Source organism: Rhinolophus sinicus, linkage group LG02 (assembly GCF_036562045.2).
Source record: "Rhinolophus sinicus isolate RSC01 linkage group LG02, ASM3656204v1, whole genome shotgun sequence".
NCBI classification, from domain to species: domain Eukaryota; kingdom Metazoa; phylum Chordata; class Mammalia; order Chiroptera; family Rhinolophidae; genus Rhinolophus; species Rhinolophus sinicus.
In genome coordinates, this window is record NC_133752.1 from 81,880,804 (window position 1) to 81,894,696 (window position 13,893).

The following is a 13,893-nucleotide window of genomic DNA, read 5'->3' on the forward strand; positions in this document are numbered from 1 at the left end:
AACAGATTTCATCAGTTGTCCCAGTGCTGTCGTTTTCACAGTTTTTTTCTGCAGATGCAGGATCCACTCTAGGATTTCCCATTGCGCTTAGATACCCGATGATATGAATCCTTTTTTTTTTTTTAAAAAAAGATACCAGTACAGTTGTAGTGTTAAAAGTGTCACGTTCTGGAGTTGTCCGATTGCTTCCTTGTGGTATCATTTAACTTGTTCTCTTTCCCCTGTGTCTTCTGCGGAGAAAGTTAGGTTTATGAGGTTTATGATTTGATTAGGTTAAAACAGAGGAGGATGGGGCTGCCAGTAGGAATGAAGTCAGGAAGTTATTTTTAGGGGGAAGATAAGGAAGATAGGTTTAATAAATTTGAATTAAAATAGGACTTGATGAAAACATCGCTCAGTCATCATTTATTCTCGCATGCCCTTTTACTCATTACATTAAAATGTCCCAGCAAGCTGTTAAAACTAGTTTCTTGGGGGGATTCAGACAGCTCCCAAGGTGACGTGCAGTGAGAGGTGGATGTTTGAGGCTGGGGTGTTGGGAGGGCTTTGGTCTAGAGATGCGGGTTTTACAGTCCTCTGCGTAGAGCTTGGAGTTGAACCGGTTCTGAGAAGCAGACTGACAGTCAGCACCAAAATTTATCTATCTGGTTATCACTGGAGACAAATACGCACGTGTATGTCCATGGTAACCATTTTTACGATGCAGTTACCAACATCTGTTTTAAGAAGTGCGAGTGAAAGCACTAAACCCATGGATTTATGAGCGGAACTATAATATGGAATAATACGCAGACGAAATGCCAAGTATTCCAGGCCCCGCCCCCTTCCCAGTCAGACTCCGAGTTCTCAGACGTGGGCGTCACGTGGGTCAGGATCGCCTGGAGGGCTGTTTGAACACAGATTGCAGGGGGGGGGGGGGCCCTCCTTGAGGATTTTCATTCAGAAGGACTGGGGTGGAGCTCAAGCCTTAGAATTTCTCATTAGTTGTCTGGTGATGGTGATGCTGGAAAGGAATCGCACTTTGAGAACCACTGTGTTAAATCGTGGATGGCATTAGGACATGTAATATTGTACTTTGGTGAGCAGTTTTTCAAACGTGATTTTTATATAACAGTCAAAACCTTTTTTTAAAATTAAAACTATTTTATGTACCGCCCCATTATGCAAAATAGAAAGAGATTGGGAGACGAGGCTGTAGCGAGAAGACAAGCAGCTCTGGCGCTGTTGTTTGAAAAGCGTCTGTGTGGGTCTGAGAAAGGGCGGGAAATGAATCTGCAGACCTAGGATGGATTTCTTGCTGACAGCATTTATTAACGTGACGTCTTGTCAGCAACTTCCCACTCTCTGAGTCTCCGTTTTCTCATCTGAACATAGGGATTACACATCCTCCCACCACATTAGATAGTGCACACGAATGCATCATTAAAACTGTAAAGCACTGCGCATGTGATTGGTGCGTTCTCCAGATCTTATTCTGGCCTTGGCTCTGTCTCGAGCCAGCTCTGTGATCTGAGGCCGTTTCCTCAGCGTATGTGCAGTGGCGCAAGAATTGTGGTGCATCCGTGACGAAAGGAATCTATATGTTGTTGCGACAGTTATGTAAGGCTTAGAGCTCAGTAATGGGCTGATTGCCCACATTACCAGGCTATGGGAGCTGATGTGCCAGTTGAAATAACCCAAAATGCCAGGAAGTTATTTCTTTGAGGTTGGAATTAACCTTTGGTGCCGTGCTGCCTTTTTCTTCTTTGATTGGCATATTAAATAAAGCCATCGTCGCTTCCAGGGAGGTTGCAGGTTTGTGGTGTGCTCTGTGTTCTGTTGTGCTGAGGTGTTGGTATGGGTGCTGGGTGTGGTTTGGAGTGGAAAAGTGAGGTGCAGAGGAGTGCATTTACTATTAAATGTTAGTAACTTTTCTCATGGTGATCGAGGCCATTATTTTATTGTTGAACATCAGCTGTGATTTCTGACTATCTGTGTATTATGCCTTTATTGAGAAGCAGCCCCCCCACCTCCAAAATCTATTTAATGTTCAGCAGTGTTGCTGTAATAAAGCTGATTAAAAACTAGGCATTTCAGAAATGGAACTGATTAAAGCATGTAAAGTCAACATTGCATGTATCACATCTATCTTGAAATACCAATGATACATTAAAAAAAGAGAACTTCAGAGTATATTTTTAAAATGTTTTGGTTTTGGTTTAAGTAAATTGGAGAGATACAAAAGAATCTAGAATGAGGCTCAATTCCTATCGGTTGTGCTTGTCTATTGACTTTAAAAATGAAATGTTTTCTATTTATGTCATTAACAGTGACTTTGTTTGTCTTGGCAACGTCATTATCCTTTGGCTGAGAGGCTGGACAGAGGCTAAACTTTAAGCTGTGTGCCATGCCCATGATTCTAAGGAATTTTTCAAACTGTTTCTCTTTGGTCTTTCTCTTCAGTATTATTATGTGCATAGTCAGGTGGTACAACTAGGATTGTGATGAAAAAAGCAGCTCTCTGAGACGTCACCTTTCCCATCTCTCGTGCCTGATTCTTTCGATATTTACCTCCACATTTCTGTGTAAATTGCTTATATTGTTTGTTTTTAAAATTTAGTTTGCTGTCATCTTTTGACTTAATGCAGAAGATTTAACCCTATTTTACTGCCCTGTGTATGCTTTGCCCCCACTCCTCTCACAGCCGCTTCTTGTATCTCTCGATCCGTCTGTCTGTCACACCCACACCCATCCTCGCCCCCCCAAACACTTTTTAGACTTCTTTCCCCCAAACATAGTTATAATTTTGATTAAATATTCGATGTTCACATTAGTTTCATTATTAAAAGTTACTCATACCTGAGCCATGTATGACAGAAGATACCTTGATTACTTTTTCTTTATTTCACAACTTTTATGTCTTCCCTGGAATGAACAGCATTTTTTCCTTTGGTTGGTCTTCTATGAATTTACAACTAATTCCACCACAGCTTTGCCAGTTGTTAAAGTAGCGTTTTATTATGTTCAGTTATGTTAAAACCTCTCTTGGCTTCGTCTTGAAGACACCTCACGTGGAGCATCTGGCCTGCTCCGATCTGGACGGCCGCCTTCACCTGGTGCACAGCCCACAGCCTGGGATCCATCTCTGCGACGTCTGGGGACTTTCTTCTGTGTTAGGTCCCCTGTTTTCATATGCCACCCATTCTCCTTCATAGTTTATTTTCTTGTTTTGTTAGAGCACTAACCTGAGGAAGTCACAGTGAGGGTAATTTTTTTTGGGTGGAGACATTGCATTTTTTAAACTGTCTTTTTTCTACTTCTACTCACACGTTTCTGATAGTTGTTGGGCAAGATGTACAGTCCTAACTCCTGGACCATTTCTCCTAGGAATTTTGAAGTCAGTGTTCCATTTCATCTAGATTTCAGTGTTACTCTTGAGAAGGTCAAACCCATTTTGATTCCTTATCCTTTCATTGTGATGCCTTGTTTATTGCTGTCTGGAAGCTTCCCTCTTTCCCTCACCCCCCAATCTTCTGTTTGTCTTCTGTGTGCTGATGTTCTGACCTGTCTACTCAGTTCGTTCACCTGTGAGGATCTGATTCTGCTAAAACCTCATCTCAAATCTTGTCTTCCCCACGTCTGAACTCACAAGGCGTTTTTATGTCTATTTTTCTGAAGACACGTGGTCTCCCTCTTTTTAACTGTTTGTCTTATCTGATCAATTTTAATTTCTCACAGTAGGGAATGATTGTTACTTTGCCCAGTCGGTGCTTTGTACATAGTAAACACTCAGTTGTTTTTTTTAACCAACATAAGATTTTCAGTTTTCTAGGCTTAGCATTTACACGTATCTTCTCACTTGAAAAATCTGACCTTTTACTGTATGCCACGGTCATGCAAGAGTAGGGCGCTGTTTCTAACTGCAGATACTTTTCTTGAAACTTGCGTGGGCGTAAAATATGCAGAGCTTTTGTATTGCCCAGGTCACAACTCACAAAAGCTCATTCTCTTGCTGTATAATGTGATGATTCTCTTTATGGAGAATAAGAGCTTTCCTGACGGTGGGAGAGGAGTCAGTTTTTCATTCGGACTTTTCCTGTACTATTTTCTCTTACTGTGTCCTGCAATGGAGTAGACATCAGGTCTTGCATCTGATCAAATAAACTTGCATCTGATCAAATCACCTATGCTTTCATTCTCAGCAGGTCTTAGAAATGTTCCCTCCACTGCCTTCCCAACCCGTTCTTCATCTGAATGAGGAACAGTGATTCTTGGGTGGTTTGTCTGTAGATTTCTTCTCGGGGCTCTGACCCATCTTTGGGGAACTTTGCCTGACTGGGACATTTGCTTCTTGGTAGATCTCTCTCCAGCCACTTGATGGATGAACTTCTTTCCTTGTTTATTGCTCATGTGTGTGATGGACTTTTGTTCATCATAATGTCAAATTATTGTTAGTGTTCACATCTTTGATTATTTTAAATGTGCACATCCTAAATGAGAAACATTCTTTTTTATTGAGCATTGTGTCATGTTTTTTTTTTTTTTAACCCAACGACAAGTATACTGATTGTAGAATTTGTGTTTTTGCTGTTTTTAAAAGTGGCTTGACGTCTTTTTGTTCAATTACATTTTTAAGTTTCTGTAGCCAGGGCAACTACGATTCTAGTATTATTATTTCAAACTTTCTAGTGTAAACTACCACGAAGTGTAATCAACATGGATGCTCTAACTTTTAGAAAACAATTTTCCCTGATGGGTACTTGACTATTCCCTTGAAAATACAGCAAGTACTCTATCTATTGAGAGAGATTAGTGTTAATGAAAGCTGCCAGTTAAAATCTCCTGAGAGACTGCTGTTCCAAAGAGTGTATTTCTCAAAATATCCTTCCTGGATTTTGTACTCTTGTGGGAGGAGATCATTTTTATGTGGCTGTCTCAAATCTGACTTTTTGTTGTTGCTGTGTGTGTGTGTGTGTGTGTGTGTGTGTGTTTAGTATCTTCTCTTGGGATTACTAATGATTTCCCCTCTGGGTTCCTTCTCTCCAAATAGTCATTTCCTTCCATTCAGCATGTTTTGTGGAGTGACATTTATTAACTGTCAGCCTGATAATTTGCTTTGGCATGGTGTTGTCATGGCTACTTGGCACAGCTGACCAGTGAATCAAGACCCCTCAACAACTGAATCTCAGAATTAGATAATTCTTGATCAGACAGTTGAAGGATTATAAGCCAAGTATATGGAGGATTTCAAGGAGGAGGGAGTGATATTAAATTCTGCTGATAGATCAAGGAAGATGAGTCTTGTGCACGGACCATTACACTCAGCAACATGGAGGCTATTGGTGACCTTGATGGACAGTTTGGGGAGTGCGGTGGGGAGGAAGCTGGATTGGCCTGGGGTTATGGGAAGAGAAAAATCTGAGAAAACAAATCTTTAAAAATTTTTGCTGTAAACAGGATCAGAGAATTGGTGTAGACATTAGATGGCAAAGAAGGGTCAACAGAAGGTTTTGTACTATTAATTTAGCATGTATAAAAATAAAATATTAACAGCCCTTAATGGCTCGCAGTTGACATCTGAGTACTGTTTTCCATACAGTGAAGCTGGAGATGGACTTTTAAACCTGTTTTGGGGTGTTCCGCTCAGGTATAGCTCTTGGAGAAGAGGATGATTGAGGAGACTTAATGGATAGGAAGGAGTAGCCTGGCGGATAAGGTGGGGCTCCAGGCACTGGAGGCACTGGGCATGGTGGGGAGGGCGTACCTTTGTGCAGGGCTTAATCCAGGCCACGTTTTAGAGGTCAGTCTTCTTCTGTGTGCATGAAAGTGTTTTGGAAATGAAAGCTGATATTTAAGTTGATTAGGCCATCCTACAGCTTGCTGGAGGGCAGGGAGAGGCAGGTGGATCTGGTCTCAGTGGCTGGGGAATGGTAGTTAGGGGATGCCTTTTCTTTGGTGACCCTCAGGGTGTTGATTATTCCCACTTTCCCTTGGAGAGTTAATACCATTTGGTACGGAAGAGTAGGAGTATAGTTTGCTTGGGACTTCGTTCTTTGATGGCTCAACAAATTTAGAAATGACAAATTCTGGAGCACTCAGACTCACAGCAGCTGGCTTCCCGTGGGCTCTCTGCGTGACACTGTCATCTGGGAACCATGCGGAGTGAGGCCCTGTGATCGAAAGGGACGCTGAGGGAGATGTGTAGTGTGGCATGTGGTGTGTCACACGTGTGTGTGTATTTACTCTCTGCATTTTGGGTGAATGAATGATTTGAGTGTTGAATCTCCTTTTAAAGAAGTCCAGATAGATGAGGGTGCAGAGTAACGATAGGTTATTTGCTTGGTAGTTTTTATGGTAATGTTTGGTGAGTTTGAGAATTAGAGTCTGAGCTGCTTTCTGTGCTGAATAAAAATGGCAAGGATTGGTAATTATGCATTTTTTATGAGAATTCCATTTTAGTAAGTCTTAGGCTTTAGAGATTCTCCTGGAGGGCTTCTTAAGGGGATGGATCCCCTCAACTCACCTGTGGTATGTCTGAGTCAGTAGATCTGGGGTAGGGTCTAGGAATCTTTATTTAACTATCATTACTGTTTCGTCTCCTCCCTCCCAGACGTTTCTTTAAGAAAGAACCATACTTAATATCACAGTTTAGATAAGAAAAATGGACTGTTAACTTGAACTTTTTGTTAGTAATTCTGTATTGTAGCTAATTGAGCAGCTAGCTAGTGCCAAAACATGCAATGTAGTGTATTTTCATTTGAGTGTACAAATGAGAACGATTATGAAAGTTTAAAAACAACTATGTTCTTCTCTTCAAATAATTTTAAAACATGTTTTGTTATTGTGTGTGTATATATATGCATGTACACATGTACACATAATAGATACCCCATGTAGAAGTGTATGAAATTGAAAATGAAGTCCTTTACTTCTAATTCCACTTTTCAGAGATAACCACTGCAAATTTTGGTGTGTATTTTTGTGTGCACATTTTTATATGCATGTATACAAGTGTATGTAATTTTGCTGTTACAAAAATAACCTGAAACCACACACATTGTTCTGAGCTTGCTTTGTTCACTTCCAGGCTTGTCCACGTTATCCCATGTCAGTGTGTTCGTGCCTGTTAGTAGGGAGTACTTTGAGCAAGCTCCGTTTATTCAGATAGGCTGTGACATTCGTTTTTCAGACATACACTGTGCATTGCTTGCTTATTAGAATATTTCTGTGGATTGGATTCAGAGGTGGGCAGTAAGGAGCCAAGCATACTTTAGAGAAATCAATATTTCTGAGGCAGTGCATTTTGCTGGTTTCTGCAGTTCCTATGCTAATAGTGTAGCAACATCTGGGCCAAAGGAAAGAGTGTGTATGAGTGACTCCATCATAAAGGAAAAGGAAAAACCACTCAACAGCAGAGATAGGGAGCGACCTGAATTTTCCATCAATTGCAGTGTTGTTGATGGGGTCGATTTCTTTCCATGGCAGGGAGTTCTTGCAGTTAAAATGGTTGCGTTTCCTGTTGGTGATGCTCACTGCCTGTATTTGATGTCTCTGTTCTTTTGTACAGGATCCAAGCTACTGGATACAGGTGCATCGACTGGAACACGGAGATGGAGGAATACTGGACCTTGATGACACCCTCTGTGATGTAGCGGATGATAAAGACAGAGTGAGTTCAAGTCCAGGGGAAGCTGCTCCGAGTGCATTTTGTGAAGGTTGGGGAGGGAGTGGATAGGTGGGAATACTTTCCTTTCTGTTTTTAGACACACACATGCATGCATGCACACGCTTTAAAGAACATTTGGGCCACTCACTCTGGTGTGTTTGTTTTATAACAAGTATCGTGAATCTTCTCTACCCTGAACTGTAGGGTATAATGTTTTTCTTGATACCTGGGATTCAGTGCTAAGTTTGGGGATTTTAAAATTGAAACTTTTAAAATGGAAATATCTTTGAATGGTTTTTTTGTGCCGTTTTTCTCCCTTATTTTAACCAAACGTAACATCTTCCCTGACAACTCAGGTCTGTCATGAAAATCACTGTGTTTCGATGGTCTCTGAGTTCTGATCCCCACACTGGCCCATCCAACCGGTCGGCCTGTGCGGTGCACTGCGTGGCTGCCAAACTAGCGTGCACCCCAGGGATCTCCCTTGTGTGCTGGGCTCTCAGGGCACCTTCCTTTCCTCCATGTTGCTCTGGGGGTGCTTTTACTGGAATGCCATCTTCTGTGTAGCCTGTGATTTTGGCATCATGAACGTGGCCTCCCACAAGGACTGGAGCGTTAGCCGGTACCCACCTTTGTGTCTGTACTCTTTGAGGGAAGGAGGAAGAGAAGAAGGAGGAAGAGGGGGAGGAATGACTCAACAATTTAAGAATTTGTGATAGGGTATTTGGCTCTGCATATAGAAGTCAGCAAATACTTTATTGTAACTGAGGTGATGAAACTTGAGCCAGCTTTGGCCACACCCTCTTTTGTGTTGACTTGCAACGCAATGATGGAAGGGCCCACAGCCCCATACACAGTTGTGTCATCAAGGCTGTGTAATCGCACAGGGTAGGTTAAACCAGAGCGGTTACATCATGGGGTTGGAAGATGGTAAATCGGCTGTGCTGTGGAGCTCCCCTTACTGGCCCTTTGCCTCCTCCTCCAGGCGTCCTTTCCTTGGCTAGGAGCCTGGTCAGCACAGCTGTTGTCTTGTTTCCTCCCGCATTAGCACAGTGCCTGCCTCAGAATGGGCGGATGTCTTATGTTTTCTTGAAACGTTAAGACAAACTTCAGGTACCAAATATTGTGTACCCTCAGGGATGTTTGATTCACTAACACCTGCCATGGTGGGATTTGTCCTTTGTAGCTTCTGTGGGCCAGGAGCACTTTGTGTCAAACATGCAGAACTTTTCTGCCCATTTATCATTTGCTGTTATTTCTCTTGGTGCCATTTGTCTGTTTCGGGTTTTTCAGTGAGCCAGGAATAGGTGACTGTCAAATCCTTTTCCTGCAATCCACATGAAGAGTGCCATCCAGAGACTTAAATTGTTGTCAATTTATTGTGCAGTTCAGCTCCAAAGCTTAAGACAACTAGAGAGATTTATGAAGGATTTAAATAGACGCCCTGTCTCAGCCGTAATATTAGTAAGAGATGAACTAATGTTGTATTGATCTTTCAATATTTCCCTCTCTCCCCTCCTTCCCTCCCTCCCTCCCTCCCCACTCCTTCCTTCCCTTCCTTCTTTCTGCCTCCCTCCCTCCCTGGGGGGGGGGTTCTGTAAAAGTAATATATCCTCTTATGAGAAAAAGTAAACATATAAAGAAGGAAATAAGCACCTGTAATCCCATTCCTGCCCAAAGCTTATAACTGTTAGAATTTGAGTGGGCTTTGCATCCTGACCCTTCTTTTTCTTTAGATATAGATACACACATTCTTTTTATTTTAAATAAAAAGGATTGAATAGTAGCTTGCTTTTTGTCTTTGAGTTGATTATAAATATATTTCTGTGTCCGTTAGCATCTAGAAGGCACCAAAATCTTTACATAAGGTTGCCTCTGAGATACGCCCAGCTCTGCTGTATTGCTTGGAATATCCTGCTGTGGGTGTTGGGTGGTTGTATGAGTGAGATTGGTGAGGCTGGAACCAGCGCTCTGAGGACACTGAGCTAAATGGACCCCTTCCGTTCAGCACCACGCACCAGTGCCTGAGAGGTGTATGAAATACAGGCCGCTCTTTCTCAGCCTTCTTCCCTGCGCTGCAGTCTAAATTGAGGTTACGTTGTGAGTAAGAAGAATACTGAGATACAGATATGCAGCAATATAATTAAACAAAAATCTTGTAACATGTATTGAGACTTATGGCCCAGTAAACGTCAATTTGGTGGCTGTTCCATGTGTACTTGAAAATAATGTGTATCCTGCAATTGTTGGGTTTGGGGTTCTATAAAGATCAGTTAGGTTAAGGTGGTTGATGTTCTTGTTTAGATATTTGGGGTAATTTGTTACTCAGCAATGAAAAATAATACAATTTACTTTAACACAGTTGTTAGATCACACAGAAAAACCTACGATAAGGCAAACTGTACAATCTTCTAAAATAGTTGCATATTAAAATCATAGGTTACTTATTAAATTGTGTTTTAGACTTTGTATTCTTGTGTAAATTTGACGATGAATCTATGTTTTCTAGAACCTTTTATTATATTTCCTATACAAGTTAAAAATCCTTTAACCTGAGAAAAATGTTTTAAATATTATTATGTGAAATAAGTTTTTAGACAGTTTTATATCATGTAGATTAAATTCAGTTTCCAAGTAGAAAAGCGCTCCAGAATACAGTCACCACGGACTGAAATAGCTTTAAATCATGATTTTAATTGCCCAGAAATTATATATATATATATATATATATATATATATATATATATATATATATGATTAATTAGAAATTTTTGAATGAGTTTTCTAGATTAAAGGGCCCATTTTATGTTGTAACTGTAAAAAAATAATGAATAATCCAGAATCACAATATCCAAATTCACAGGTATCGTTGGCTGCATTATTCAAACTGAGTGATTGTGTGTAGTCAGGTGTATGGCCCTTTTCCATGGCTCTGAAATTTGATTCTGACCTAATCATCCTGCAATGTTTTTTACTGTTTTTGGCAGCACCTCAGAGTAAAGATTTGACATCCGTGTTGCTTTTAAAATGGCTTTTTTTTAAATTTTAAAAAAATTACAGTTCTCCTAAACAATAAAATTCCTAAAAATAGTGTTCCGTTTTATGAAAACGCCCCGGACACTTGTTTAAAGTACAGATACCCAGCCCAGGGTAGTAGGATCTCCGTGAGCCAGGCCTGAGGGTCTGTGTTTTGTAATCTTCCATGTGGCACTGAGGCCATCTGTGCTTTGAAACCAGGGCCCTGCCATCAGTCTCTATAGTGGGGCAAATTCTCTCAAAGGTGCAAATTTTATACTTAGTCACTGTGACTTTGTAAAATTACAAAAAAATGTTTTTTTTTTTGTTTTGTTTGTTTTTGTTTTTTTTGGTTTTTTTTTTGTGGAGCAGAAGTAGGATTCAGAGGCAGTAATTCACATGATAGCAAAAGAAAATTCAAGTACTTTATCATAATTTTGCTCATGATCCTTTAATTACTGGAGTTCAGTGCACATCACTGAGAAAGTTTTCTTTCAGTGCCTATATAATTCTGATGACCAGGATTTACCCAAATTTGTTCAAAATGGTATGAGTGTGGGTTGTTTTGGGTTCTTAGAGTAGTTCTTGATTTTCTAAAATATAAAATATTCTAGTTTTACTTTGGGCATAAAACTGTGTCCTTTCTTAGTTTGTTCCCTCTCTACATTGTTGCTTTCTAGTAAGAGAAGAGAGAATCAGAGTGCATGTGTTGTCATGTATTTTATTTATTCTTAGTCCCTAATTCTCAGTTTTCTCAGTTCACACTTTGCCAAATTATGAAATACTGAAATGGTTTCCAAGTTATCTCTAGCACCATTTAGAACAGCAGTCATGCATTTGTGCTTGCGAGCTTTCCGAAGTGCTGAACTGAATTTTGTCTGAATTTCTTTCTAGTTCGGTCTTCATTATTTATTACTTATAATTTCAGTGAACATTCCCTCAGTTCTCCTCCGTAGGCTGGGTCACTCCTGTGTTTCCCTCTGGCTACTACAGTACATTTAGAAATTTCCAAATAAATTACAGAATAAAAGTACGTACTATTCACTTCCCTCTGTAGCCAGTCACCTGAGACTGGAAGGGTGTAAACAAAGATTCAGGCATAACTGAGCAGGAACTTAGAGTTGGGGAAATGCCATTGTGTGTGGATGATGAGCAAGAAGAAAGTCCTTTTCTTACACGTGTCATTGTCTTCTTTTTCATATCTTCGGTGCCGAAGACAATTAAAGATGAGGTATCAAGTATTTCCTTTGTCGTAGTTGGATGTAATTTTATTTTGACCAAAAATGATGTTATATTTACTATGTTTTTGCAATGACCTTGTGAAATATCTTCCATGTTTCTTGCTCTTTGTGAAGGAAGGGTTGAATGGAATAGCAATTCAACTCTTTTTGAAGGATTTGTACATGTAGACTGGGGTACAGGCACCGTGAAGGAGTGTTGTGGAGACTCTTGGCTGCTTTGGTTGGAAAGAACCGAGGATTGCCTGGGGGACAATCTCGCCAGTGTCCTGAGAAGAATGTTGAGAAAAAGAAACTCTTAAAATGCATTGGAATCGTGGGCAAGCAACAGTTTGCACATGCTGGATTAAAGCTAGCACAGAGGCATTTTATCACATTTTTTCATCATTCCTCTTGTTGATAGCTTCTAATAACTGCTGTAGTTTTGTGCCTCCAATGTTAATAATATTACTGCCCTGTCAGACGTTTTATATTACAATTTCTAAAATATGTGCTAATACAGTTTGCTTTTGAAATACATGAATGCCAGAAGTTTAAGGTAAGGAACACGCTTTAATTTGAAAAGCTGGCAATTTTTCCTTTTTTAGATGTTATTATTACCTGTACGTAAATCATTATGTTACTTGTTTTAGCAGCAAGTCATAAAAAAAGAAAATAATCGATGTCCAGCAAAGTGATGGTGTGAGTGAGTGTATCCTGCTTGTTTGTGGAAAACACGCGTACATATATACTTTAACAAAGGTGTTAAAGAATCTGTGCCCTCATTATTGATCATGTGGAGAGAAGCACTGTGTTATTTCTGTTCTGGAGACAGTCACAGTCTGTACATTTGTGGATGAGAATCCACATACATGTTTTTTGTATCTGGAATAAGGATCATTTAGGTGAATTTATTTGGTGATATTGGAATGAGCTCATAAAACATTAACAAGCCCTAGTTTGTTAAGGAATGGATTGCTGCTACAATTACAGTGCGAGTTAACAGCTTGTAATTGGTACAAATCTAAGTTAATTTCTTTAAAGGCTCTATTTTTCTCCTTATTTAGTGCATGACCACGTATGTGCCCGATAAGAGAAAGTTTTGAGATTTAAATTCCTTTGTTATCAAGACCAAAGCACTAAATTGCAGCATAGGGGTCAATTATTTTTAGCATGTCCATATTCTGGAGGGTAGAAGTGGTTGGGGAATTCGTGGGCTAACTTCCTTTTCATCCCCCCTCCTTTTTTGGGGACCTAATTACTTGTTGAGGACTTGGTCTATATACAGAAGACGATGCTGTTTTATTTTTGTAAGGGTATTCTTACTACTGTGAACTGAAGTTTCACAAAGAGGTGCTCTTTTGGTAAACAGAATTTTCAAAGATGCCCAACTTCCTGTAACCTTGAAATAGACAAGATTTTAAAACCAACTAAGTTATATGTTAATTACATCTCAGTGAAACATAAAAAACAAAAACCATAAACAACAGAAGTGAACCAACTAGAGTATGTTGTGAAAGACAGAAAAAAGCCATAGGAAAATGAATGCATCAGGCCCTATTTTATATATTATTGTCACGGATACTAATTTGTTAAGATTATGTATTGTAGTCCTTACAACGGTCGATCTGTAAACCCCCCCCCCAAAAAAAACACCCCAAAAATACCCAAATAAACCTACTGAATGAAGGAAAATCTCTGATCTGTGTGATGACTGTAGTTCACACTTGAGGCTTGGAGTAAATTATGTGTTAGTGAAAAGCAGTGATAACTGAAATACATAAGGTATTCTCATTTCACATAGATTATTTTACTAAACATGAGGAATTAAGTTAAATGTTTTACATGCCAAAAAGAATGGGTTGCAGAACAGTGCTTCCAGAGATATGGCATCATATACTTTTTCCAAATTTAAAATGATTGCAGAAATCATGTGCATTAGGTTGTGAAACCTCTTAGAATGTTTTAGTCTGGACAGTTTACACTGAGTTTTTTCCTTTGGGCAAATTCTGGTTT

General features: G+C 39.8%; 1 protein-coding gene across 16 annotated transcripts in view; it reads left to right on the forward strand.

The window, feature by feature from the left end:
- PARD3 (par-3 family cell polarity regulator) overlaps positions 1-13,893 on the forward strand; it is a 612,084-nt gene that overhangs the window by 92,775 nt on the left and 505,416 nt on the right. For all 16 annotated transcript variants that reach the window (XM_074324693.1, XM_074324707.1, XM_074324692.1 and 13 more), the window contains exon 2: positions 7,547-7,648. In XM_074324693.1, the coding sequence (XP_074180794.1) occupies positions 7,547-7,648 (102 nt within the window). The remainder of the gene's footprint in view (positions 1-7,546; positions 7,649-13,893) is intronic.